Below are 25,295 nucleotides of genomic sequence, written 5' to 3'. Positions count from 1 at the left end.
AACCATGGCAACACGTTGCAAACTATTGAGGAAATGGCCCAGTTTGAGCGACCTGCAAGCGCCAAAGCAACACATGTGGCTTATCGTGTCGCTTAGATCTGTTATTAGCACAATTAGCAGGAAACACTTGCTAATAGACTGAAGGCACCATGTCGCTTGTCACTTCGTTGGGACTTTCTCCTGTAGCACATCGCTTTGTTCTGAGTACCCTTCCTTTAAGGAGCTTTCTGACCGAAGCGATAATCAGCACGCAAATACGAAACATGATTGTGTGCTGAATGGTTTACTGGACCCTCATATGCAATGAATGCTATTTTACAGTTTGGAATCAGTGTCACTAGTCACATCCTGTGTCACTTGTCCCATTGGTCTGAAAGTTTCTTTACACTCATGTCGATGGCACTAAGGAAGTTTTGTGGGTTTTCCTTTGTTTCATGCAATCATCAGCTATCATCATCGTCGCGATTAGTGTCAGGTGGAAGAAAAGCAACAGTAAATATAAAAATGTAAATGCTTCAGTGTACATTTCTTTAAGAGAAATGATGATGATAATAATAATAATGATAATGCACCTAATTCATATACAAAAATGTTGAGTTACCAAGAGCATTCCATGTGTGTGTTTTCTCCCGTATTATTAATGAAGGTCATGATAACAAGACGTGGTCGACTGTCTAGAATGTTCGTTAGTATCTTCACAACCACTGTATCAAATACTGTATCATAGCAATTATCCCATTCATAGAAATGTTTCATGTAAAAGAGTCCCATTCATAAAAATGTTTCATGTAAAAGAGTCAGACTTTGCAGCGAAAACCCTATTTCGATTATAAGCAGACGAATATCACTTATTGAGACTGACACCAGCACCTCTAGTGGATCATAATGCCGAGGAACCATCAGAGAGTGCAGAATCTTTCAGTTTTTCACACTATGTATTCAAGGTGCTTCAGTTATACTCAGGGTGTTCCCAAGGAAGGGTTGGTGAGGTCATAGCCACCTTTTGGCGCAACTGTTTCAAGAGAATATCAGAGGCAGGAAAATATGGTAAAATAATGGCTGACTACTAAAAAAAGTATATGAAACCTTACCTTTAGAAAATTCTGGGCACACCACTGGTTATACTGTATTAGCATTACAGTTTATACAAGGGCTGACTTGATACTGATATCAATGCTGATACTCTCACCAATTCCCACCGATACCTACCACGATGCTTGAAACTGTAAATATTAAGGTGTCCACAATATATTTTATTAGTGTATTCCACTCTAATTGTAATTATATACATCCATTTCCCAAAAGTTTTGCTTTAAAGTACTTGAGAATTATATCAATATATTAAATTATATGTTATGTTATTACAAAATTCAGTTTTTTGACACAAAACTTAAAATGTTTTTGAAAAATCTCGAATTTTTCATTATTTCCAGGATAATTACACTCCACGAAAGTTTCGCAGAGCAAAATTCTAGAAAAGTGTCGGCAAATAAATTCCAACTGGTATCAGCCAATACAGATACATCGGCATCAGTATAAGTATCAACTAAGCCCTAGTTTATATATGAAAGTGACCTAAAGGTTCACAAACTACTAACACTGTTTTGATCAAAATTCACATTTATGGCAAGTCGCCAGTTAAAGTAAGTCTCACTCAAAGCGCTTGTACATATGATTATGCCAATTTGAACAAATGCCCCAGTTGCATGCCCAATTTTTCACAAGTGATTAAAAATCTGTTTGCAAACCAACCACAACAAACAACAAAAAAAGATGGTATACAGTTTAAAGTGGCAAAAGTGAAAATCATGACAAAAAGAAAGCATTAACGTTTAAATGTCTTACTGGAATAGCAGTAGAAGTGGGTAGTGGGTACAACTATGAGTGCTAATGTAGATGTGGTACGAAATGCACCTGACATTCCTAGAACAGCTTTTCTTTGTGAGGAACAGAGTGTACTGTTCGTTATGAAGGATGCACATTAAGAAACTATGACGTGATATATGGTTAAAATGTAGGCTTGTGTGTGAGAAAATGGAAGGTTATAGTTGGCTGTGCCAATTGTTGCCAATTTATTGATGATCACTTCTGATTCAATTCACGAAAAGTAAAGTTCCTGATTAATATTTTATTCATATTATCATAAGTAGTAGTGTACATAAATCTTTTGCAACTCTCCTTTAAAGCTTATGATCTGAATTTCTCACCTTTCAATAAGTTCAGCTGTAATAAATAACATCGATTATGTGACATATGCTAAAAAAATATATTTTGATTATTTAATTTTAGTACTTGGTAAGTCTTTTGGGGGAGGGGGGAGGGGAGGGAGGTCCTGACCCTCTGGACCCCCTAAATAGGTCCTTAATATCAGGCATACATGCTATTATTCCCTCGGCCTCAACCTAGCAACCCAATAAATGCCCCCAACCCTTTCCCTGCCCTCCTGAATATCACCCACCACCTAATATGCAGTAAACACTGGCAAAAAGACAAAAAGCACCTTTAAGTCAACAGCCATTATCTATCTCTTCTTTCTGGCTACACTGATGTATGGATGCCATCTTCAGTAGTCTGTGTTTCTACTTCGTAAACATGCTGCGAGACTGCAAAATATCATTATAATTTCTAATTTGTGGTAAGTGTTTAGTGTGTCCTATCTCACACACAGACACACACATATATATATATACACACAAAATTTAAGGAAAGAAATGGTTATTTAATTAATGAGATATCATGTAAAGAAACTGAGATTCTACACATTTTTTTTTTTTTTACAATGTTAGTAACCTTAACATTTCTGTGCACAAGCCAATATCTGTTGCTTACAATTGAAACATCTAATGTTTTCCTCCATACATAGGTCCACTTAACTAACTCTCGAACCTTATTAAACCCGATCGTTTATGGCTGCAGCAATACAAGCCTTCCATCTGTCCAGGGGTGCCCACAGGGGAAAATTATGGTGCCATCGAGATTTTTGGCGGAGGATCTTTTCTTTTCAAGTAATACAAAATTTAGCATTTTAATATATTTTAGAGATGGGCCGATATGAAATTTTGGCCGATACTGACAAAGTACCAATATAAAATTTACCAATATTCTACTAATACGATATAAAATTAGAAATGGTCCTTCAAGAAGCTGAAATGTTCTTTGATCTCCTTAATAAATGTGTTTTTCGAGGTGACTGCAGTGCAAAACAAGTTGAATATTTAGACATTTACTTTTTTAGAAAGTAGGGCATAGAGAATATCCATAAAAATTGCAACAAAATGGCAGAATTTTGCACTAAATTATAACATTTATTATCAATATATTGGATCGGTAAAATAATTGGTAATTTTACCGATACACCGATATGCCTATATCATTTCAGGCCTATGGCGTGAGTCGAACCTAGGACCCGGGCATCATAAATAAATAAGCTAATCATGTTATAAAAAGGGTCCAGCTGAAGCATTGGAAAATAACTTCTTAAAAAGCTAATCACTCCAGTGACCTTCAGCGGAGTTGGAGTTGGAAGTTCCCGATATGGTTTGTTACCATTCAAGATTTAAGTATTCCTCAGGTTCTAATTTTTTGATAATTTGAAATTTCCCAACTGTTTGATAATCCCGAAAGTCGATAAACCATTTTCCAAACTGTAGATGGGAATGGGAAACTTGTTCCTATTGGAGATTGTAACTGCATCTGGCTTAGCTTCAGCTATTAGTACTTCTACTCTCTCTGGGTTGAGTCTGTGTGGATTTAGAAAAAAAATAGTTGGTGAAGAATATGATGGTGCTTATATAATGGGTGGTAGAATTAAGGGGGTGAGATAGATAGATAATTTCAGAAAAGTGTCCAAAAGTAATTTTTGTACATTGTTCAGCACATATTTTAACTCTGGCTATTGCCCATTTCTGTGGATTTTCTGCGATATTGAGACTGTCAAATCAGTTATAATTTTTTCCCCTTGAGTCTTCTCAAAGGAGCAGCCCCCCATGGTTAGTATATCGTGGGTTCCGTTTTCGAAACCTGGAATGGCCATGGGCGTTTGTGGGTGTCCATTCATCAATTTTATCATGTCATCACTAGGGTCATGCATATTTCGTTTTTGACGAAAACCCGAAATGTGAAGAAAACATTGTAATGTTAATTTTTCATGTTTTGAAAATATGAGGTGCACTTTGACACCATATTTTGTCACGAAATAATGCAAAATGAAGTGCAAAATATGAAATAAGCTCATAAACACGAAATTTAGAGTTTATTTACTGACACGACACCTTCTGATGTCTGAATTATCCCGCGAGTTATGCACATCATGGAAAATTTATTAATTCTGATGCAAATAACAAATAAATTAATTTGCTGTAAATATTTAAGAAGCAAAAAATGGACTCCTTTACACTGAAAAAAATTAGTACTCTGATAACTATATATACATGTGCTATTAGAAGGTAAAAAGGTAAAGTGCTCCCCTGTGCATAACACCATGCCATGAAGGCGTATAGGGGGTGTGGGAGTAACGCCTCACACTTTCTTGATCCGGTCGTGAGTGGGGGTGGTGTGATCAACATCATGCCCCTGACTGCCTTTACCCCCCAGGGTTTCCCCCATTAGAAGTGAAATGTTAATTTTGTGTAATAAGTATAATTTTTTAATGAAATTTAAGTTTTTATTCACCATTTTAACACCAAAATGCCATTTTATTTACCGCTTTTGATCCCGAAATATGGCCAGTTTTTGTATCGATATCTTGTAGGCAGTACACAATTGTGACAAGCTCTTGTACTCAAATATGCACAAATTGTTGGTGATCTTGGCTACACTGCCAGTTTCATCTTCAACACCCAAGAGGATATGTTTAACATTAAGGAGGTTGAAATAATGTCCTCGCACTTCAATGGGAGATCCTCGACTAATGGACCCTGCACTGTTAAGTGTGCATACATACGAATATTAAAATAACACCGATGATGTTATTTTCAATTTTATAGCAAGGAGGAAAAGACTAATTCTAACATTCTAATTCTTTTTTAAAGAGAAGCTGGGATTAGCTTTTTCAAAGCATTTTCTGCTCATTTTATGTAGAAAAGTTAGAAGTTCATAGATAGACTTAATTTAACACATTGGGGTCTCACAACAGGCATAGCCCGCAGTGCACTTAAAGTCAATGTGGACAAACGACGGGCATAGCCCATCCTGCTGTATGCAATCGCTTTGCCAATTGAACTATGGTCTATATTTGTAATTCGTCTCATGTGCGTGTTCATTCAAGCCTCTTTGTTGAAATTCTGACCGCTAGGTGACTCATGTGCTATTTTTATCTCCCACCTGCAACTGTTTGTTGTCGGGTTGATGTACATTGCATTGTTTAGAATGGCATCGTTAGATCCAGACTGCATAGCGGAAATTCTGCATGAGGATTTCGCCTCAGAGTTTGAAGTTAGCGACGATTTTGATGATGCAGATGAATTTGAAGATTTGGAAGGTAGGTTATATTCGTAATAATTAATTGTTGACAATATAAACAGTGTTGCAAACTCTAGTATTTTATGAATGAAGTGAGAAGAGATAATTTTTTTGAGTCTATTCATCTTTCCTCTTGCATGATTCTCCTACATGCACTGATGTATTTTTAGTTTTTCCATTTATTATTTTGTATAGTGTATGTCAAATGAAAATTTATTTTATTTATTTAGTTTATTTATTTATTTGTTTAATTTTTACAGATAGCGCAGAACCAACAGATACATCGTCTGGTCCTGTCCTGCAGCCACTTTTTCATACAAAAGCAAATTACCTGTAATTTGTAATTATTTCTGTAATTATTTTTTGTTATGTGCACATAAGAAGTATTCTTATGCAAGATTCAAAAGATGTATTGATAGTTTATGTAGTTAATTATTGAAATTTCCAGATTACGAACTTAAAATATCTCTATATTAACATTTGTTACAATGTTGTACTTTTTTTCACAAAACATTGCTGAAAAAAATATTCAAAAATGTCTGAAAATGAAATGAAAATTTAACAAATTTTTGTTAATTGAAAAGAGGAAGTTTTGTAGATTTAAAAAATGTGTGGTAAATAAAAACAAATTAAAAATATTTTTTTCTATGATTTTTTGAAAAACAACCAAAAACCGCAGACCAGAGGTAAAAATGCTGTATTATGAGGCCAGACCCGAATGTGTTAATAAATGTGTGACCTTTCATGTGGTGGCAGAGTGAATTTTGATAGCCAGATCATACCGCATCCCGGATTTTCAGGGACAATCCCAGAATGGTATCATTTGTTCCGGTGTCCCAAATAGATTCTTTGGGATGCACAAATGGCCTGGAATCAGGTGGGAAGAAATGATTAAGACTTTTTTTATATTTAAATGCATGGACGTAATTTTAAAATGCTCATTTTACAAAACTCTAACTCTACACTGAACACTTCCTCTCCATAATACAAGAGTTAACGAGATACAGACTGTACTGCAAACATCTTAGACTTCACGATGACACCGCCATCTGAATTTGAGAATTTGTCCTGACATGATGGGAGTGAATATCATGATCAGTAGAGCTCAGATTTGTATGTAATTACATATTCTATTCCTTTCTAGATACAGACGTTGAACAGGAAAATGTCAACGAATTATGTAACTGACATGATTTTGCATAAGTTTTATGTTTTTACATATTTTACATATTTGCTAATTTACTTTACATAAGACAACATATTTCAGTAATTTTTGCCTATCTTGATCCTTCTTCCTACATTTTCGATCTTGGAAACATGATGTAGAAAATTTGTAGCTCATGTGATGTCATATTTTCAATTCATTGAGATACATAGTGCTTGGACTAAAATGGACTGCCAAGACAGGCTGAAGGAAAAAAAACTGTTATTTATCGAAAGATGCTGGAGTTTCTCCTCCCCCCCCCCTCCTTCTGGTTACATATTTTTGTTTCGCTTTTAGGTTTAGGCAAAGGACCTAGAAACTTGGCATCAGTGGACAAGAAAGTTACTTTCCTCTATGTGGGGAGTGCACAATATGTTCCCTTGTGCAAAAAGTACAAAAGGAACTATGTATTTTCATTCAATTGTTTTTTTCTGTAGATGCCTTTTTTTACAATTTGCTTAGAAAGTTACAATGAGCTCTCTTTGCCTCAATGCAGTTGGAAATTTCTTAGGTATGTACATGTTGTTGCACTTTTTTGAGTTTTTAAATTTGATACAAATTTTAATTTGAACAACCTATGTCCTAAAATTTAGTGGCTGCAGTGGCTCAGTCAGTAATGCATCTGACTACCATGCTAAAGGTCCCGTGATCGATCCCCAGCCGGTTCAAATCAAGGAACTTTTCTAACGTTGGAAGCGGCCCTGGCACCCACCCAGCATCGAATGACATGGGTACCTGGGGGGGGGGGGTAAAGGGTCAAGGGCATGATGCTGATCACATCACCCCCACTCACAACCGGATCAAGAAAGTGTGTTGCATTACTCCCACACCACCTATATGCCTTCATGGCATGGTGCTAAGCAGAGGAGCACTTTTACTTTACCTTTTTATGTCCTAAAAATTATGTTGAATAGTTCAAAAAAATAAATATCTAGCAGAATTCTTGAAATTGTTTGGATACTCGATTGTTATAATATTACATATTCTTTGATACTACATATTTAGCTACATATTCTTTTCATAATACATATTTAGGTACATATTTTATCAATTATTGTTACATATTTATGTATATATTTTGCACTTTGATATTACATAAAAATCCGAGCTCTAATGATCAGCATGAAAAATACTATCTATAAATAATCATCTATTGGTTTGTAAACAACTGAAATGTCCATTGTATAAATTTATTTTGATGCTTTCTCTAATAGGTGGAATGGAATGGCAAATATGAGAGTTTTGATTGTGAAATTGTAAAGAATCCTGTCCTGATAAAAAAAAAAAAAAAAAAGGTGTAATTTTTGGGATAAGCTTTGAAAATAATTCCAGAATCATTTATTGATTTGGAAACAACTGAAATTTCCCTTTTGTTGTGTTACATAATAAATGAAATGTAGTTGTGAATATGAGAATTTTGATTGTGAAATTGTGAAAAACTCTGATGTGTTTGGAAACAAATGGATGTTATTTTTGTGATCAGCATTCAAAATACTTCTAACTCTTTTCTCTAAATGTCGACCAGTGTAATTATTGACTAATTCTAATATGTTTGGCTGAAGTTAGGAGAAAAATGTTGTTCAACTGATAACAAATTTGCATTTTCAAAATATGTCCTCATTGACATTCTAATCTACTATCCTTTATTTTCAGTGATCTCCACATCTCTGTGATTAGGGAGCAAAACTACATTTGTATATTATTATTATTATTATTTTCTTTTCCAGATATCAGAACAAGAATTATGTGGAAGGACAGAGCCAATATGTCCCGGAGTCAGTTCCCATTCTCCTAGTACCTTCACAAAAAATAAGTGAAGAAGAGCAGCCCAAAGACAGTCCTGAATGTGTCAATAGAGAAGGAAATTTACAGCCTGAATCTTCACCAAAATACTCCAAAACCAAGTCGGATATTGAGGATTCAAAGTGCAATAACAGCACAAGTCAATGTTTTTGTTCCATGTGCAAGAAAGTTATTTCTGACAAAGGAAATTTCCTTTCAAGGAAGAAACTTTGTAATCACTCAGTTTCTAAGAAAAAATTGATTAATGAATATAATGTTAATATGCATAAAAGGGTTCACACTAAAGAGAAACCTTTCAAGTGTTCAATTTGCAACAAAGATTTTGCCCGGAAAGATAACTTGAATGTTCATATGAAGACTCACACCAAGGAGAAACCTTTCAAATGTTCAATTTGTGAAAATCATTTTCCTCGTAAAGATCACCTTAATATGCACATGAGAGTTCACACCAGAGAGAGGCCTTTTAAGTGTTCAATTTGCAATAAGGATTTTGCCCAGAAAATAGCTCTTCGTGTGCATGAGAGAATTCACACCAAAGAGAGGCCTTTTAAGTGTTCAATTTGCAATAAAGATTTTGCCCAGAAAATAGCTCTTCATGTGCATGTGAGGATTCACACCAGAGAGAGGCCTTTTAAGTGTTCAATTTGCAATAAAGATTTTGCCCAGAAAATAGCTCTTCATGCGCATGTGAGGATTCACACCAGAGAGAGGCCTTTTAGGTGTTCAATTTGTGACAAACATTTTCCTCGTAAAGATCACCTTAATATGCACATGAGAGTTCACACCAAAGAGAGGCCTTTTAAGTGTTCGATTTGCAACAAAGATTTTGTCTGGAAAGATAATTTTAATAGCCATATGAAGGTTCACACCAAAGAAAAACCTTTCAAGTGTTCAATTTGTGAAAAACATTTTCCTCGTAAAGATCACCTTAATAATCACATGAGAGTTCACACCAAAGAGAAGCCTTTTAAGTGTTCAATTTGCAATAAAGGTTTTACCCGGAAAGGATCTCTTTGTGTGCATGTGAGGATTCACACCAAATAGAAACCTTTTAAGTGTTAAATTTGCAACAAAAGTTTTACTCAAAGTGGACATGTTAGTGAGCATGTGAGACTTTACTGCAAAGGGAAATCTTTTTAAGTGTTCAGTTTGCAACAGTGATTTTGCTGAGAGAGGTAGCTTTTATAAACATATGATGCTTCACTCGAAAGTGAACCTCTCAAAGGTTCAATTTGTGACAAAGATTGTCTGTAAAGGAAGTTTTAATATACATATAAGAGTTCTTCACTCCAAACAGAGGCATTTTTCAACAAAGATTTTCTTTTTAAATGAGATCTTAGTGTTCATTTGAGTATTCACTCTGAAGAGAAGATTTGAGAAGAGTTTGATTTGAGCAGTGATTTTAAACAGAACTGGATTCCGAATACAGCAAAGAGAAGCCTTTTCATTGTTCAATTTGTTATCAAGTGTTTACTCTTAAAGATAACCTTAATAAACAGCAAAGAAAAGTCAAAGGACAAAGATTTTGGCTGTAGAGAAAACTTCAATGCACATATGAGGACACATGCAAAAAAAAAAACCCTTTATTTTTTAAATTTGTCACAAAGATTTTCCCCATTAATATATGTATGTATGTGGATAAAAATGTATATATAGATATATTATATATTGGTAAACAAGCAAGTAAAGAAGATAATGAACGACATTAAAATAATACCCAGTGAGAACTTGGACAGGCTACTAGGAGGAGATGTGAGCAGATGGAAAATAAAAGATAGAAGGGAGGAACAAGAGAGAGGGATAAGAGTGTGAAAATTGAAGGATAAGATGATAAAAGAGAAACATCAAGAAATATTGCGAACAAAAGTGCCAAAGGAGTAAAAACAGAATGGATAAGAATTAAAACAGAATTAGTAGAGGGAGCGGAAAAGGTGGAAGGACAAGCAAGATAAGAAAGAAGAGAGAAACACCATTGCGGAATGAAAGAACTAGAGAGGCAGTGAAAAACAAAAACGATGCATTTAGAAAATGGTTTAAAGTTAAATCACAAAATCCACAAAAAGAGTACGTGGAAAAGAAGAAAGATGCAAGTAAGTAGTAAAGGAGGAAAGATGAAAGTGGATGGAAGAATGAAAGTTTTGCACCAGTCTGGCCAAGTCGTGCATGTGCAGAGCTTGCTTCTCTGTTTCATTGAGATGGTTGAAAATAAGTTAAAATAAGGTTTTGGATGGATTTTCTTCATTGGTTTTTATGCATACTTTGTTATGGAAGGTGAAATGTGATTAATACAGTGAAAGGTATTCATAATCAGTGCTATAAACAACATATTGACATATGTCGTGAAGGTGGAACTGACTGCAATTAAGGAATTTGTGGTGAAAAAAATAAATACATTCCGAGCAACTTTCAGAAGGAATACAAAAATAGTCACTGGGGCTGATGATTAGGGATCGACGATATCTGAAATTTGATATCGCAATATATTGTCAAGAAAATATTGTCACAGATCATACGATATGATATTTTTCCCGTATCATGATATTGACGATATTGTCTCCATGATATACAAAGGCTGTCACAGAGAAGGTGAGACTAATTCCTGTATAGGAAAACAGCCTCGTCCATTGGCTAGCAAATGTACTAGGGTGAAAATTTAGTTCATTAGCTGCCGATTGATACCAAAATGAGCGCAATAGGTCAAAAAGTCGTGACTGTGTAGCAGTTAAAAGACAAGCATGTACATGGTCCCCTTCAAGAATCATGAAAATGAAACAAAAAAAATTACAAACCACAAAATTTTTATTCAGAATCAGCCATATGGAGTAGACATACATCTTTTTCAAAATAGGCACCATTGACAGCTAAGCAAGCGTCCATATGCTCCAGCGACTTTGTGAATGTCTTTGAAAATTTGTCGTCAGGTAGCGAACTGAAGAAAACTGTGCTGCGGTGATCACTTCTTTGTTCGTCATGAAATGACGACCACGTAAAGTGGCCTTTAAAAGTGGAAATAGCCAAAAGTAGCAGGCTGCAAGGTCCAGGCTGTATGCTGGATGCGGGAAAATTTCTATTTTTCTCTTAAAATTAAAGTGAAGTAAAGTATGCAGAACAGGAAGTAGATAGTGTCAGTGATAGTGAAAGTGAATTAGATGGCATTACATCCTCACCTGTTGCGTCATCGAATGTAACCTGAAACTGGAGAGAAGTTGATGACTGTTTCAAAGCAAATAAACTTGCGTTGTGTGGATTGTGTGGTCCCCAAAAAGCAATCAATAATGTTCTTGATGCCTTTTTGTTGTTTTTTGACAAAGAAGTTGTAGAACTCATTGTCAGAGAAACTAACTTATATGCCGATACTTATATTGAACAATGCACATTGAAACCATGTTCACGAATGCGCAAATGGCAACCAGTTGCCGTGGAAGAAATATATCTTGTTCTGGGAATATTTATGCTTATGGTATAGTTCAAAAACCAACTATAAAGAGTTATTTTAGTAAAGATGCATCTGTTGAGACCCCAATATTTCCTAAAACGATATCAAGGGACAAGTTTGAACTCATATGTAAATTTGAAGACAGAAGGAGTACTTTGTAAGTGCAACATGTAAGTTTTTATTTTTATTATTATTTTTTTATTATAGTATAAATGTCATTATTTATACATTTTTGTGTAGTGTGAAGTTTTGTTTACAAGTCCTGAAAATTTCATTTTAATTGAGCAAATGGTTTTTAAGATATGTTCGATTTTGTGACATTATGCGAAAATTGCTGTTTTGGTGATTTAAAATTACCGCCTCTTGCAGCGGCTGATGGGTATTTAACTCCCGGCTTGAAGGGTTAATGCCACACACTGTTCGCGCAATGGTAATGAAAGTTTCACATTCTTGCAACTTTTCCATGATATTTACACACCATGAAAATGTTGAATATTAGAATTTATGTGCAAAAATTCATGTTCAAATATGAAAATCTCAAAAACTAGTTTCCAATTTTGGTTGTACACTATTTTTCCATATAAATGCAACTCTGTTATCATCTGAAAAATGTAGCTTTTCATGCACAACATCTTTTAAATTTTAACAATCAAGTACTGAATTGAGTCATTACATACCAACGTCAAACCATGTTTTTAAACAAAGAGATATTCAACATTTTTCACCATATGTATACATATAAAAAGTGTTTGCATCAAGAGCATGAACATCATCAGTACAGCATTTGCAAGCAATGTCTTAACAAACTAAATGTAGAAACGACTCAAAAATATAGATTGCCTTATTACAAAATTAATTGAAATCCCACGCAGAAGGTAAAATACAACTAAATATATTTTTGACCATGTTGTACGTTAGTTTTAAATTATGATTCTGAATGTTGAAACATGGAATTCACTAAATTTAATGTTACATTTTTTGCTTATCATTAACAAAAATTATCATTAATACATAAAATTGAAGCATTTAATATACAAAAGAAGAAACAGCACTGTGCCTTTAACTAATGACCTGAATTATTGATATCTTTAAATAATAAAAGAAAGATTAATACATATCAAGTTGTTATATATTTTACACTGATATTTGTTTAGCATACTTCATGCACATATAATGTAAAACTCTGAAAAAAGAATGCAACTTAATTTAAAGAGTGTGATTTCTCAAAACATTAATTTATTTTATGATGTTGCATAACTCCTCTAAATTTATTGATTACTATATAGCATGTTTCAGCAATGTAAATATATATAGTGCCAACTTAATGCCACACACTGTTCGCGCAATGGTAATGAAAGTTTCACATTTTTGCAACTTTTCCATGATATTTACACACCATGAAAATGTTGCATAATATTTTACATACTTCACGAGATACCTCGACTCCACAAAAGTATCACTGATTCAGTTTGAACTAACGTAGATTCATCACGCTTAGACATGACTATAATTTATTAAACTTTTCAATTCACATTTACGTCTTTATTTACATTCCTGAAACATGCTATGTAGTAATCAATAAATTTAGAGGAGTTATGCAACATCATAAAAGAAATTAATGTTTTGAGGAATCACACTCTTTAAATTAAGTTGCATTCTTTTTTCAGAGTTTTACATTAAATGTGCATGAAGTATGCTAAACAAATATCAGTGTAAAATATATAACAACTTGATATATTTAATGATATCAATAATTCAGGTCATTAGTTAAAGGCACAGTGCTGTTTCTTGTATATTAAATGCTTCAATTTTGTGTAACTAACTAACTAACGCCCTAACCTTCTTAAACCCGAAGGTTCATGGCTGCAGCAACACAGGCCTTCCATCTTTCCCTATCTTGAGCAAGTTCTATATACTCTTTTCCATCCCTACCGATTTCCCTTAGGTCCATCTCAACTTTGTCCCTCCATCTTCGTCTTGGCCTTCCTACAGGTCTCTTACCATCAGGTTTCCCAATAAGAATCCTGTAAACTCCTCTTTCCTCTCCCATTCGTGCCACATGGCCTGCCCACCTAAGTCTTCTTGATTTAATTATTCTGATAATATCTGGACATGAATACAAATTATGTAGTTCTAAATTATGTAACCTTCTCCACTCACCTGTCTCCTCATGCCTTTTAGGTCCAAAGATTTTCCTAAGGATCTTATTTTCAAATACTCTCAATTTATGTTCCTCTTTCAATGTAAGGGACCAAGTTTCACATCCATATTTATTTATTTATTTAAAAGTGTTTTTAAACTGCCGAGAACAGCTTTCCAGCCTTAATACAGCAGTGTTGCATGTTACATGGTTACAAGGTTACATATTTCAAGGTATCCAAAACCAAAGTATTGGACTACAGAGCATTTGAAAATATTTAGCAAAACATAACCTAAAACTACTAGAATTTTAAAAATGCATAAACAAAAGTACAATTGTTACATTTCATCTATAGAACTATAAAAGAGTTCTGAAATAGTTATCCTTATATATGTCATTGAAATGGTTTTAACAACGTTATCACTATCTATTTCACAGTATTCGAATTATAGCTGTTTATGAGATACAGAACATAATTGTTATTTTTGTAGTTCTTATCCAGACATAATAATTCGCTATTTCCTCTCAAATTATATGATTTCACCTTAAGGCATATCATTCGAAGGAGTTTTGGTACGATATATTTTCCCTCCAAGATTCCTTCCATATAAGATAAAATTCGTTTTTCAGCTCTGACATCAAGTCTGTCTATTTCTAGGTGATTCAGTAGGTTATCATACTCATAATAGTATTTGAATAGCTTGAATTTGTAATATATGGCAAAATACTACAGACAAAATTACGGTTTTGTATATTTTAACTTTTAGTTTCTTAGATATTAAACGAGAAGACAAAAGTTTATGAAGAGAGAAGTAACATGCATTTCCTGAATTAAGCCTACTTTTTATTTCCTCTTTAATATAATTTTCATTTGTTAATATTACTCCTAAGTATTTGAATTTGGAAACTGTTTCAAACGAGTTGTTATCAATAATTAGATTTTGATTATTACCTAACACTTGGTTTCGGCCTGTAAGCATATATTTAGTTTTCTCTTTGTTAACTTCCAAACCTATCTCTTTAGCAGTTTTGAAAAATATTTTAGCATTATTCTTAATTGTATTCACATCATCCCCCAGTAAGTCTACATCATCTGCATATGCTAACAACTGAGTCACACCATTTAATTTTAGTCCTTCTTTAGTTTCTTTTACCTTCCTAACAGCATATTCTAAGGCAAAATTAAAGAGCAATGGAGATAATGCATCTCCTTGTTTTAACCCATCATGAATTGTAAATTTGTCAGACATATTAATACACACACGAATTTTACTTTCTGTTTCACTGGTGCATACTTTTATCATACTAACAAGCTTCTTAGGTATTCCAAACTCTACTAATATATTATACAATTTATCTCTTTTGACCGAATCATATGCTTTTTGAAATCAATGAATAGCTGATGGACATTTTGATTATATTCCCACATTTTTTCAAGTGTGTGTCTGATGTGAAAAATTTGATCTGTAGTTGATCTGTTACGTTTAAATCCACATTGATAATCACCTATAATTTCATTAGCATATGGGGTTAGTCTTGTTAAATGAATGTTAGATAATATTTTGTATGTTGTTGAGAGTAGAGAAATTCCACGGTAATAATTGCAGTTCATTTTATCACCTTTTTCAAACACAGGAACAATTATGGATTCTTTCCACTGTTGAGGGATTTCTTCTTTATTCCATATTAAACAAATTAATTTATGAATTTGATATATTAATGAATTTTCACCATATTTAATTAACTCAGCTGATATTAAATCAATGCCAGGTGCTTTGTTATTCTTTAGCCTTTTAATAGCATCTTTAACTTCAGTCAAGTTAGGTTCTGGAACTAAAGGTTCTGCTGTGTGTACTTCATTTACTTCTGATTTATCTCCTACATTGACATTTAAAAGGTCATTAAAGTAGTTCTTCCATCTATTTAGAATATTGCTTGGGTCAGCTAGAAAATCACCGTCTTTATCTTTTATCAAGTTTACTTTAGGTTGCCACCCCTTTCTAAACTCATTTACACCTTTATATAAATCTCTGATATTTTTATTTTTGCTGTTTGTTTCAATTTCGTTAATTTTGCTTTTCAAGTCAATTTTGTGTATTAATGATAATTTTTGTTAATGATAAGCAAAAAATGTAACATTAAATTTAGTGAATTCCATGTTTCAACATTCAGAATCATAATTTAAAACTAACGTACAACATGGTCAAAAATATATTTAGTTGTATTTTACCTTCTGCGTGGGATTTCAATTAATTTTGTAATAAGGCAATCTATATTTTTGAGTAGTTTCTACATTTAGTTTGTTAAGACATTGCTTGCAAATGCTGTACTGATGATGTTCATGCTCTTGATGCAAACACTTTTTATATGTATACATATGGTGAAAAATGTTGAATATCTCTTTGTTTAAAAATATGGTTTGACGTTGTTATGTAATGACTCAATTCATTACTTGATTGTTAAAATTTAAAAGATGTTGAGCATGAAAGGCTACATTTTTCAGATGATAACAGAGTTGCATTTATATGGAAAAATAGTGTACAACCAAAATTGGAAACTAGTTTTTGAGATTTTCATATTTGAACATGAATTGTTGCACATAAATTCTAATATTGTTATATTAAAACCATTTGTATGGTAATATCGTATGTTTTATTATAAATATCACTGTACTTCTGAAGATTTAGAATCATGTGGAATGCTCAGTTTCCCTGGAAATACAGAGAAAATCTTTACAGTTGCAAAAAAAGTAAAGTAAAGTGCTCCCCTGTACATAGCACTACGCCATGAAGGCGTATAGGGGATGTGAGGGTAACGCCCCACACTTTCTTGATCCGGTCGTGAGTGGGGGTGATGTGATCAGCATCACGCCCCTGACCACCTTTACCCCCCAGGTTTTCCCCCAGGTACCCATGTTATTCGACACTGGGTGGGTGCCGGGGCCGCTTCCAACGTTTGAAAAGTTCCCGGATTTGAACCGGCCGTGGATCGAACCCGGGACCTTGAGCATGGTAGTCAGATGCGTTACCGACTGAGCCACAGTTGCATTTTGTAATTATCAAAGCTGCAGTCTGAAGCCAGAAATTATACCAAGTTAAAAACCTTCCAAACCTTGGTTTATCATTACACTTTTGATAAGTTCTGCTTTGTCTTTAATTTTGTCAATGAATACAGGGCAATTCCACATGAAATCAACTAATAAAGGCACTTTTCAACCATACATATGAGGCGCATCCAGAAAGTAAGTTTCCCTATGTTTTTCCCGTGAAAGTAAACATAATGAGCCGTGTAAATTGGGCATGTGCAGCAGAGCTAAGACGTATCAATCATATGCCAGGCGGACAGATCCCGCCCAGCGCCAATAGCGAGGCAGCAGTGGTCCGAAATGGAAGCTCGTATTCCTTCTCCCGCCGCATGCGAGGTTCGGTCAGTGATAAAGTTCCTGAATGCGCAAAGCATTGCACCAATTGACATTCATCGTCAGCTCTGTGAGGTCTATGGGCCGAACATTATGAGTAAGCAGATGGTGCGTCGCTGGTGTCGGCAGTTTTCGGAAGGTCGTCAAAGTGTCCATGATGAAGAGCGCAGTGGGCGTCTGTTCCTCATCACTGATGATCTGGTTGAGCTGGTGCGGCAGCGCATCGTAGAGAACCGTCGCTTCACGATTACGGAGTTGAGTAGCCTTTTTGCGCAGATATCACGATCCGTGTTGCATGAGATTGTCACGCAGCGCCTGCTGTTCAAAAAATAGTGTGCCAGGTGGGTGCCGAAAAACCTGACACCCGAACACAAAATGAAACATTCTGGAGCAGCACTGACATTCCTGCAACGGTACCATGATGGCGGCGATGATTTTCTCGACAGGATCGTCACGGGCGATGAGACGTGGATTTCGCACTTCACCCCGGAAACCAAGCAGCAGTCAATGCATTGGCGGCATAGTGGATCTCCGGTCAAGAAGAAATTCAAACAGATGCTGTCAGTACAGAAAGTGATGTGCACCATATTTTGGGACAGGAAGGGCATTTTTCTCATTGACTTCCTCCCCAGAGGTGAAACGGTGAACACTGACCATTACTGTGAAACACTAAGGAAATTGTGACGTGCCATTCAAAACAAGAGCTGTGGCATGCTTGCTCTAGGTGTTATGCTCCTCCATGACAATGCTCGTCAATATACGGCTCGGCGCACAGCAGCTGTTTTGACGGAATTTGGCTGGGAGTTGTTTGATCACCCACCTTACAGTCCTGATCTGGCTCCCAGCGATTTTCACGTTTTCTTGCACCTCAAGAAATTCCTGTCCTCCGGTGAGCGTTTTGGCAATGACGAAGAGCTGAAGACGTCTGTCACACTGGTTCCATTCACAGGCGGCATAGTTCTACGACAGTGTGATCCAAAAGTTGATACCACAATACGACAAGTGTCTCAATTCTGGTGGTTGCTATGTTGAAAAATAGCTGAACCTTTGCTGTACCTGTTGCCAATAAATGGTTTCCTGAAACTGTGTTGTTGTTTTTTTAAAAAAATAGGGAAACTTACTTTCTGGATGCGCCTCGTATTTTGATTAATTTGAAATTTGCATACTGAAAGGGCAAACTGAGGTAGGAAAATATGCCAAGTTGCAGATCCATATCTTTTGCATTTCAGAAATTCCAGGGGTTCAAAGTATGCAATTTTGATTATATCTTTCAGCATCTTGTAAAATTTAAATTTCAATATATCGAGTACCTATAGAAGTGATTCAGATGTCTCTGGAAAGGTCTTCAAGAGCTCTTTCACATGAACTCTTACATGTGTATGTCAAGGTGATGTAAAGATTTTGTTAGTCATTTTCTCAATTATGGATCTTTTTAATTTCTTTTAAAAATTTTCGAACAAGTGTTCTCGGGTTACCAGCCAGGTTAAATTGCAGTTAGCTTCCACCGTTTTGAGTGCATACATTCCTCTCATTTTCAGGGAATGTAAAAATGGAGACCAGAGCAGGTTAATATACATTACTGTAATGTTTTGGAGTTTGGACTATTGGCTCGCTCTGGGTTCGAGGCGTGACTGAGCTGGAGTCCCATGTCCCTGTTGAGATTGGTGCTTTCCCGTGAAATGGCAATGGCTTCCTTTACCCATCGGTTCCAGTAACCGGCACATTTGACTATTATTTTTGTGTCAGCAAATCAAATCCTGTGTCCCTCAGTGAGGCTGTGTTCTGCAAGTCCTGACTTTTCCGGTTGGAATAATTGGATATTACGCTGATGTTCATTCCGTCACTGCTTAATGACGCATCCCATTTGGCCTGTGTATGGTGTCCCACACTTACAGGGTATTCGGTATACTCCTGGAATGTGGAGTTCAGGTCATCTTTGACTGAACAGAGTAGGATCTTGGTTTTCAGTGGTGGCCTGTGATTAGTCTCCACCCCGTGCCTGGCTAGAATTCTGCTTAACTTCCGGAGGTGTGTCCTACAAATGGTAAAACTGTTACAGTTGGGCTTTCTTGTCCTGTGTTGCTACTGGTAGAGGGGTTGTGCGATGCAGTATCGGTCCTTGTAAGGGCCTCGTCCTCATGTTCGGCTTCTCTGGGCTGTGAAGAATCAGCCCTTCTAAGGGCCACACTGTTATCCATGCTTGGTCTCTGCTGAAATGAAACTGCCTTGTTGATCGCCCTGGTGATATCTCTGATGTTGTATCCATTCTCCTGTAGACTGGTTCTGAGGTGAGTGAATTGTGATTGTAGATTCTCCTGGTCAGAAACTGTTACTGCCCTGTGGGCTAGAGTGTTCAGAACAGCAAGGCGTTGTGCTTTGTGATGGAAGCTATTGGCATTTAGGTACAGGTCAGTGTGGGTGAGCTTTCTGTACACACTATGTCTCAGGGTGCCATCTGGTTTGCGGCGGATTAGGATGTTCAGGAATGGGAGGCAGCCATCTTCTTCTATTTCCATGGTAAACTTGATATTTGAATGCAGTTTGTTATGGAAGTTCAAGAAACTATGTAATGCCGGTCGTCCATGTAGCCAAATGACGAATGTGACATCCACATATCTGTAGAAGCAGCAAGGTTTGTTGGGAGCATCTTTCAATGCTTCGCGTTCAAAATCACGAACTTCTACATGGAACATTTTGAACATGAAGCATTGAAAGATGCTCCCAACCAACCTTCCTTAAGTTAAGCAGAATTCTAGCTAGGCATGGGCTGAAGACCATTCACAAGCTGCCACTGAAAACCAAGATCCTAGTCTGTTCAGTCAAAGATGACCTGAACTCCACATTCCAGGAGTATACCGAATACCCTGTAGGTGTGGGACACCATACATAGGCCAAATGGGATGCACCATTGAGCAGCGATGGAAAGAAGATCAATGTAATATCCGATTATTTCAACCAGAAAAGTCAGGACTTGCGGAACACAGCATCACCGAGGGACACAGGATTTGATTTGCCGACACAAAAATAATAGCCAAATGTGCCGTTTACTGGGACCGATGTGTAATGGAAGCCATAGCCATTTCACAGGAAAGCACCAATCTCAACAGGGACATGGGACTCCAGCTCAGTCTCACCTGGAACCAACTCCTTTGTAAAAACAAGACACTATAGTCATGTATATTAACCTACACTGGTCTCCATTTTTACATTCCCTGAAGATGAGAGCAATGTATGTGCTTGAAATGTTGGAAGCTAACTCCAATGTAACCTGCCTGGTAATTGAGAACACCTGTTCGAATCACATAGCCAGGAAAGCTACAATTCATTTTTTAAAAAAAAATTGTATTTCATACATAACGCTGTTAATGCAAAACTCAACCAAATTTAGCAGTCGGATCTGGAGTTACGTTAGATTTAGGGTGAGTAGGTTAGATAATGCATAACAACTAGGGACAAATTTTTGGGATCTAAAATAGAGCATCCCCCAGCTAGGAATTTTCACTTTTATGCACTCGCTAATGCAAGAGCAATGCACACTGTTGACATGCAGAAAGCAGTAAGACCAACCTAAACTGAATTACTGCAAAAGTACAAATAATTATAGATTGACCTTAATATGTTTGCCCCGAGTTGGAGAAACATTTTGTTGAACTGATAACATATTTACATTTTTCAAAGTATGTCCTTATTGACAGCGTATTCTACTATCTTTTCTTTTCAATGACCTGCACATCTCAGTGATTACTGTAGCGGCTTTAATGTCATGAAGCTCAATTATTCGAAAAACAAAACATAATTTGTTTCCCAATAAGAATGAGGGAGGGCATCCTGGTAGTATAGGAGAGGAGTCACATCACGGGAATTGCAGGTACACATGTACCTATCTGTTCTGTACCTCACTTTCCTCTGATGCACTCTTAGTCACTCCTTTTTGATTTTCTTTAGGTTTTTGAGTATTTGATAATGCAAGTCAGATGAAGTAACCATGTTGTATAGAGGAAGGTAAATGAAGAAAACTAAAACCCTAAACTAATTACAATAAATGTACCAGAAGAAAGTACCAAGTACATATTAACTGCTTAGAAAGAAATACTACATTTGCATCTTATTCTTTTTTTTTTTCCAGATATCTGAACGAGAACTGTATGAAAAGACAGAGCCAAGATGTCACAAAGTCAGTTACCCATTTGCTAGTACCTTCAGGAAAATTAAGTGAACAAGAGCAGCCAAAAGACAATACAGAATGTGTCAATAAGGAAGGAAATGTTGAGCCTGAACCTTCACAAAAATACTCTAAAACCTTTGAGAATTCAAAGTGTGATAGCAGCAGGAATCAATGCATATGTTCCATGTGCAACAAAATTATTTTTGGCAAAGGAAATTTCATAATCCATACTAATGTCCATACAAAAGAGAAGCTTTTTAATCACTCAGTTTCCAAGAAAAATTTGATTCATGAAGATAATATTAATATACATAGAAGGGTTCACACCAGAGAGAAAATATTTAATTGTTCACTTTGTGACAAAGAATTTATCAGGAAACATAGCCTTAAAAAACATATGAGGGTTCATACCAAAGAGAAACCTTTTAAGTGTTCAATTTGCAACAAAGATTTTGCCCAGAAAGATATCTTTAATGTTCATATGAGGGTTCACACCAAAGAGAAACCTTTTAAGTGTTCAATTTGCAACAAAGATTTTGCCCAGAAAATTAACCTTAATACACATATGAGGGCTCACACTAAAGAGAAACCTTTCAAGTGTTCAATTTGTGAAAAACATTTTTCTCGTAAATATCGCCTTAATATGCACATGAGAGTTCACACCAAAGAGAGGCCTTTTAAGTGTTCAATTTGCAATAAAAATTTTACCCAGAAAAATAACCTTAATACACATTTGAGGGTTCACACCAAAGAGAAACCTTTCAAGTGTTCAATTTGTAACAAAGATTTTGGCTATAAATGTGGTCTCAAAATCCATGTAATGCTTCACCAGAAAGAGAACTTATTTAATTGTTCAATTTGCAGCAAAAATTTTCCCCATGAAAGTAAATTTAATATGCATATGAGGGTTCACACCAATGAGAAACCTTTTAATTGTTCAATTTGCAACAAAGATTTTGCCCGGAAACATACCCTTAATGATCATATGAGTGTTCACACCAAAGAGAAACCTTTCAATTGTTCAATTTGCAACAAAGATTTTACCCGGAAATATGCCCTTAATGGTCATATGAGTGTTCACACCAAAGAGAAGCCTTTTAATTGTTCAATTTGCAAGAAAGATTTTACCTGTAAATCTCGCCTTAATAGGCATATCAGGTTTCACACCAAAGATTACGTTCGTAAAGGAGATCTTAGTATGCATATGAGGGGTCACATCAAAGAGAGACCTTTTAAGTGTTCAATTTGCAACAAAGATTTTACCTGTAAATCTCACCTTAATATGCATATAAGGCTTCACACCAAAGAGAAACCTTTTAATTGTTCAATTTGCAACAAAGATTTTGCCCGGAAAAGTACCCTTAATGATCATATGAGTGTTCACACCAAAGAGAGAACTTTTAATTGTTCAATTTGCAACAAAGATTTTGTTTGTAAAGGACATCTTAATATGCATATGAGGGTTCACACCAAAGATAAACCTTTTTAAGTGTTCATTTTGCAACAAGGATTTTGCCCAGAAAATTCTCGTAAATGTGAATATGAGGGTTCACACCAAAGAGAAACCTTTCAAGTGTTCAATTTGTGACAAAGATTTTACCTGTAAATCTGTCCTTAATATGCATAAGAGAGTTCACACCAAAGAGAAACCTTTTAATTGTTCAATTTGCAACAACTTTTTTTCTGTAAAGCAGATGTTAGTGAGCATTTGAGGCTTCACAGCAAAGTTAAACCTTTTCAAGGTTGAACACTTTTTGTTCTCTGAAACCCTCATATGTTTGTAGGACAATTAGAACACCTTCGACATGAAGCCATTACACACTTTATTGAAGAAGAATTTGATTTATGATTAGACTAAAAGAAATGCAGTGTAAAATAACATAACAATCATTTTATTTATGATTCATCATATTGCGTACACACAGATTCATAGAAGAACACTCAACAGTTGCGGGATTCATATTTTGTAATTCATTTTGTACAACTAGTTTGTTAAGATCTGGTTTGCAAATGCTATATTGATGATTTTGAAGCTCTTGACGCAAACCCTTCTATCTATAAATGTGGTGAAAAATGTTGAATATATTATTCTTTCTTATTATTTTCTCTTTAAAAATATGGTTTGAAATTGTTATGTAATGACTCAATTCAGTAATTTATTGTTAAAATTAACAAATCTTTTGCATGAAAAGCTACATTTTTAAGGTAATAGATGAGTTGTACCAGGTGGTTATAATTAAAGTGACGGTGTTCAGAGTAGTACCGCATGGGCTGTAATGAGAGTAGCAGTCTGAAACTTCGTAGATATGCTAATGAAACAATGCGCTTGCAAATTATATATAAAAAAAATAGTTCCAATTCTCAACACCAGGGTAATAAATGGTGCTGTAAGCAGTCAAAATGTGGTATAGTTACAGGAAAAAGACAGGAAAGATCAAACACATGAGAGCAATGGTTCTGGCATGTGTATTAGGAACTATGGTTACAAGAACTGTTCAATATGGCCTCCCAATTCAGCAACATGCTGCATTCGTAACACGGCATGGTCGAAAGTTGCTCGCAGCATGTCTGGTGAAATCTGAACGACATATGTCGTTGTATGCTAGCGTTCAGATCAGGCAGAGACCGGACATGTCCCTGATAGACACAATCTTTTAAATATCCGCACAGCAAGAAGTCACATGGATTAAGGTCGGGTGATCTGGAAGGCCATGCATCTGGAAACTGCCTATAGATGATGCGGTCATTAACCCTCTTCTCAGCCCTTTCTGTTGGCGATATTTCTGCAGTGCAGCGTTGCTATTGCTCCCATTCTGGTAAAACAACTTCACTAGCAGTGCACGGTCTTTCTTCGCAATAGCCATTGCTTTTTACATGGAAAAATTCAAACTTTTAATGTTCGGCAAACATTCACATCACTAAACGAAAAAAAGCAACAAGCATCACCAACAACAACGAGGGAGCTCAACCAATGGTTAGGCCATGTCAACGACTTCGATGTCAGAGTTGCGGAAAATTCCACGTTTTGACTGCTTACAGCGCCATTTTTTACCCTGGTGGTGAGAATTGGAACTTTTTTTTGTTGTTGCATAATTCGCGAGCGCATTGCTTCATTAGCATATCTACAAAGTTTCATACTGCTACTCTCATTACAGCCCGTGCTGTACCACTCTGAACACCGTCACTTTAATTATAAGAACCTGGTATTAATGGAAGACAAAATTGAAAACATATTTTTGAGATTTTAATGTTTGAACATCCAAATGTTATATTTTTGTATGTAAATTGTTTTATTGTTATATTAAATCCATTTGTACGGCAATATCGTATGTTTTATTATGAATATCACTGTACTTCTGAAGTTTTAGATTCATGTGGAATAAGTATATTCCCTGGAAATATAGAGAAAATCTTTACAGTTCCATTTCGTAATTTGCAAGACTGCAGTGTGAAGCCAGAAATTAAACCAAGTTAAATTGCTTCATAGGGCATATGTGCTTTTGATGAGTTCTGCTTTGTCTTTAATTTTGTCAATAGATATAGGGGCAATTCCATGTGAATTGCCCTATAAATAAAGTAATATAAATTAATAAAGTAATAGTTGTAATTATTAATTAATAATAAAATACATAATTTTAGATGCAATTTGTATTGAAAATGCACTACTTT

General features: G+C 35.5%; 1 protein-coding gene across 3 annotated transcripts in view; it reads left to right on the top strand.

Moving 5' to 3' along the window:
• LOC145999612 (uncharacterized) overlaps nt 1-25,295 on the top strand; it is a 308,818-nt gene that overhangs the window by 60,488 nt on the left and 223,035 nt on the right. Inside the window, exon 4 of one of the 3 annotated variants that reach the window (XM_083136684.1) lies at nt 21,588-23,871. The exons of the other annotated variants lie outside the window; for them this stretch is intronic. Coding sequence (XP_082992810.1) covers nt 21,588-23,115 — 1,528 coding nt within the window. The 3' untranslated portion in view covers nt 23,116-23,871. Of the gene's footprint in view, nt 1-21,587; nt 23,872-25,295 lie in introns of those variants that run through there. 3 annotated transcript variants of the gene reach the window in all.

The sequence above is a fragment of the Lepisma saccharinum genome, chromosome 15 (assembly GCF_977018435.1).
Source record: "Lepisma saccharinum chromosome 15, izLepSacc3.1, whole genome shotgun sequence".
Lineage (NCBI taxonomy): Eukaryota > Metazoa > Arthropoda > Insecta > Zygentoma > Lepismatidae > Lepisma > Lepisma saccharinum.
Note: the sequence above shows the minus strand (reverse complement) of the source record. Positions and strands in the feature narration are given on the sequence as shown.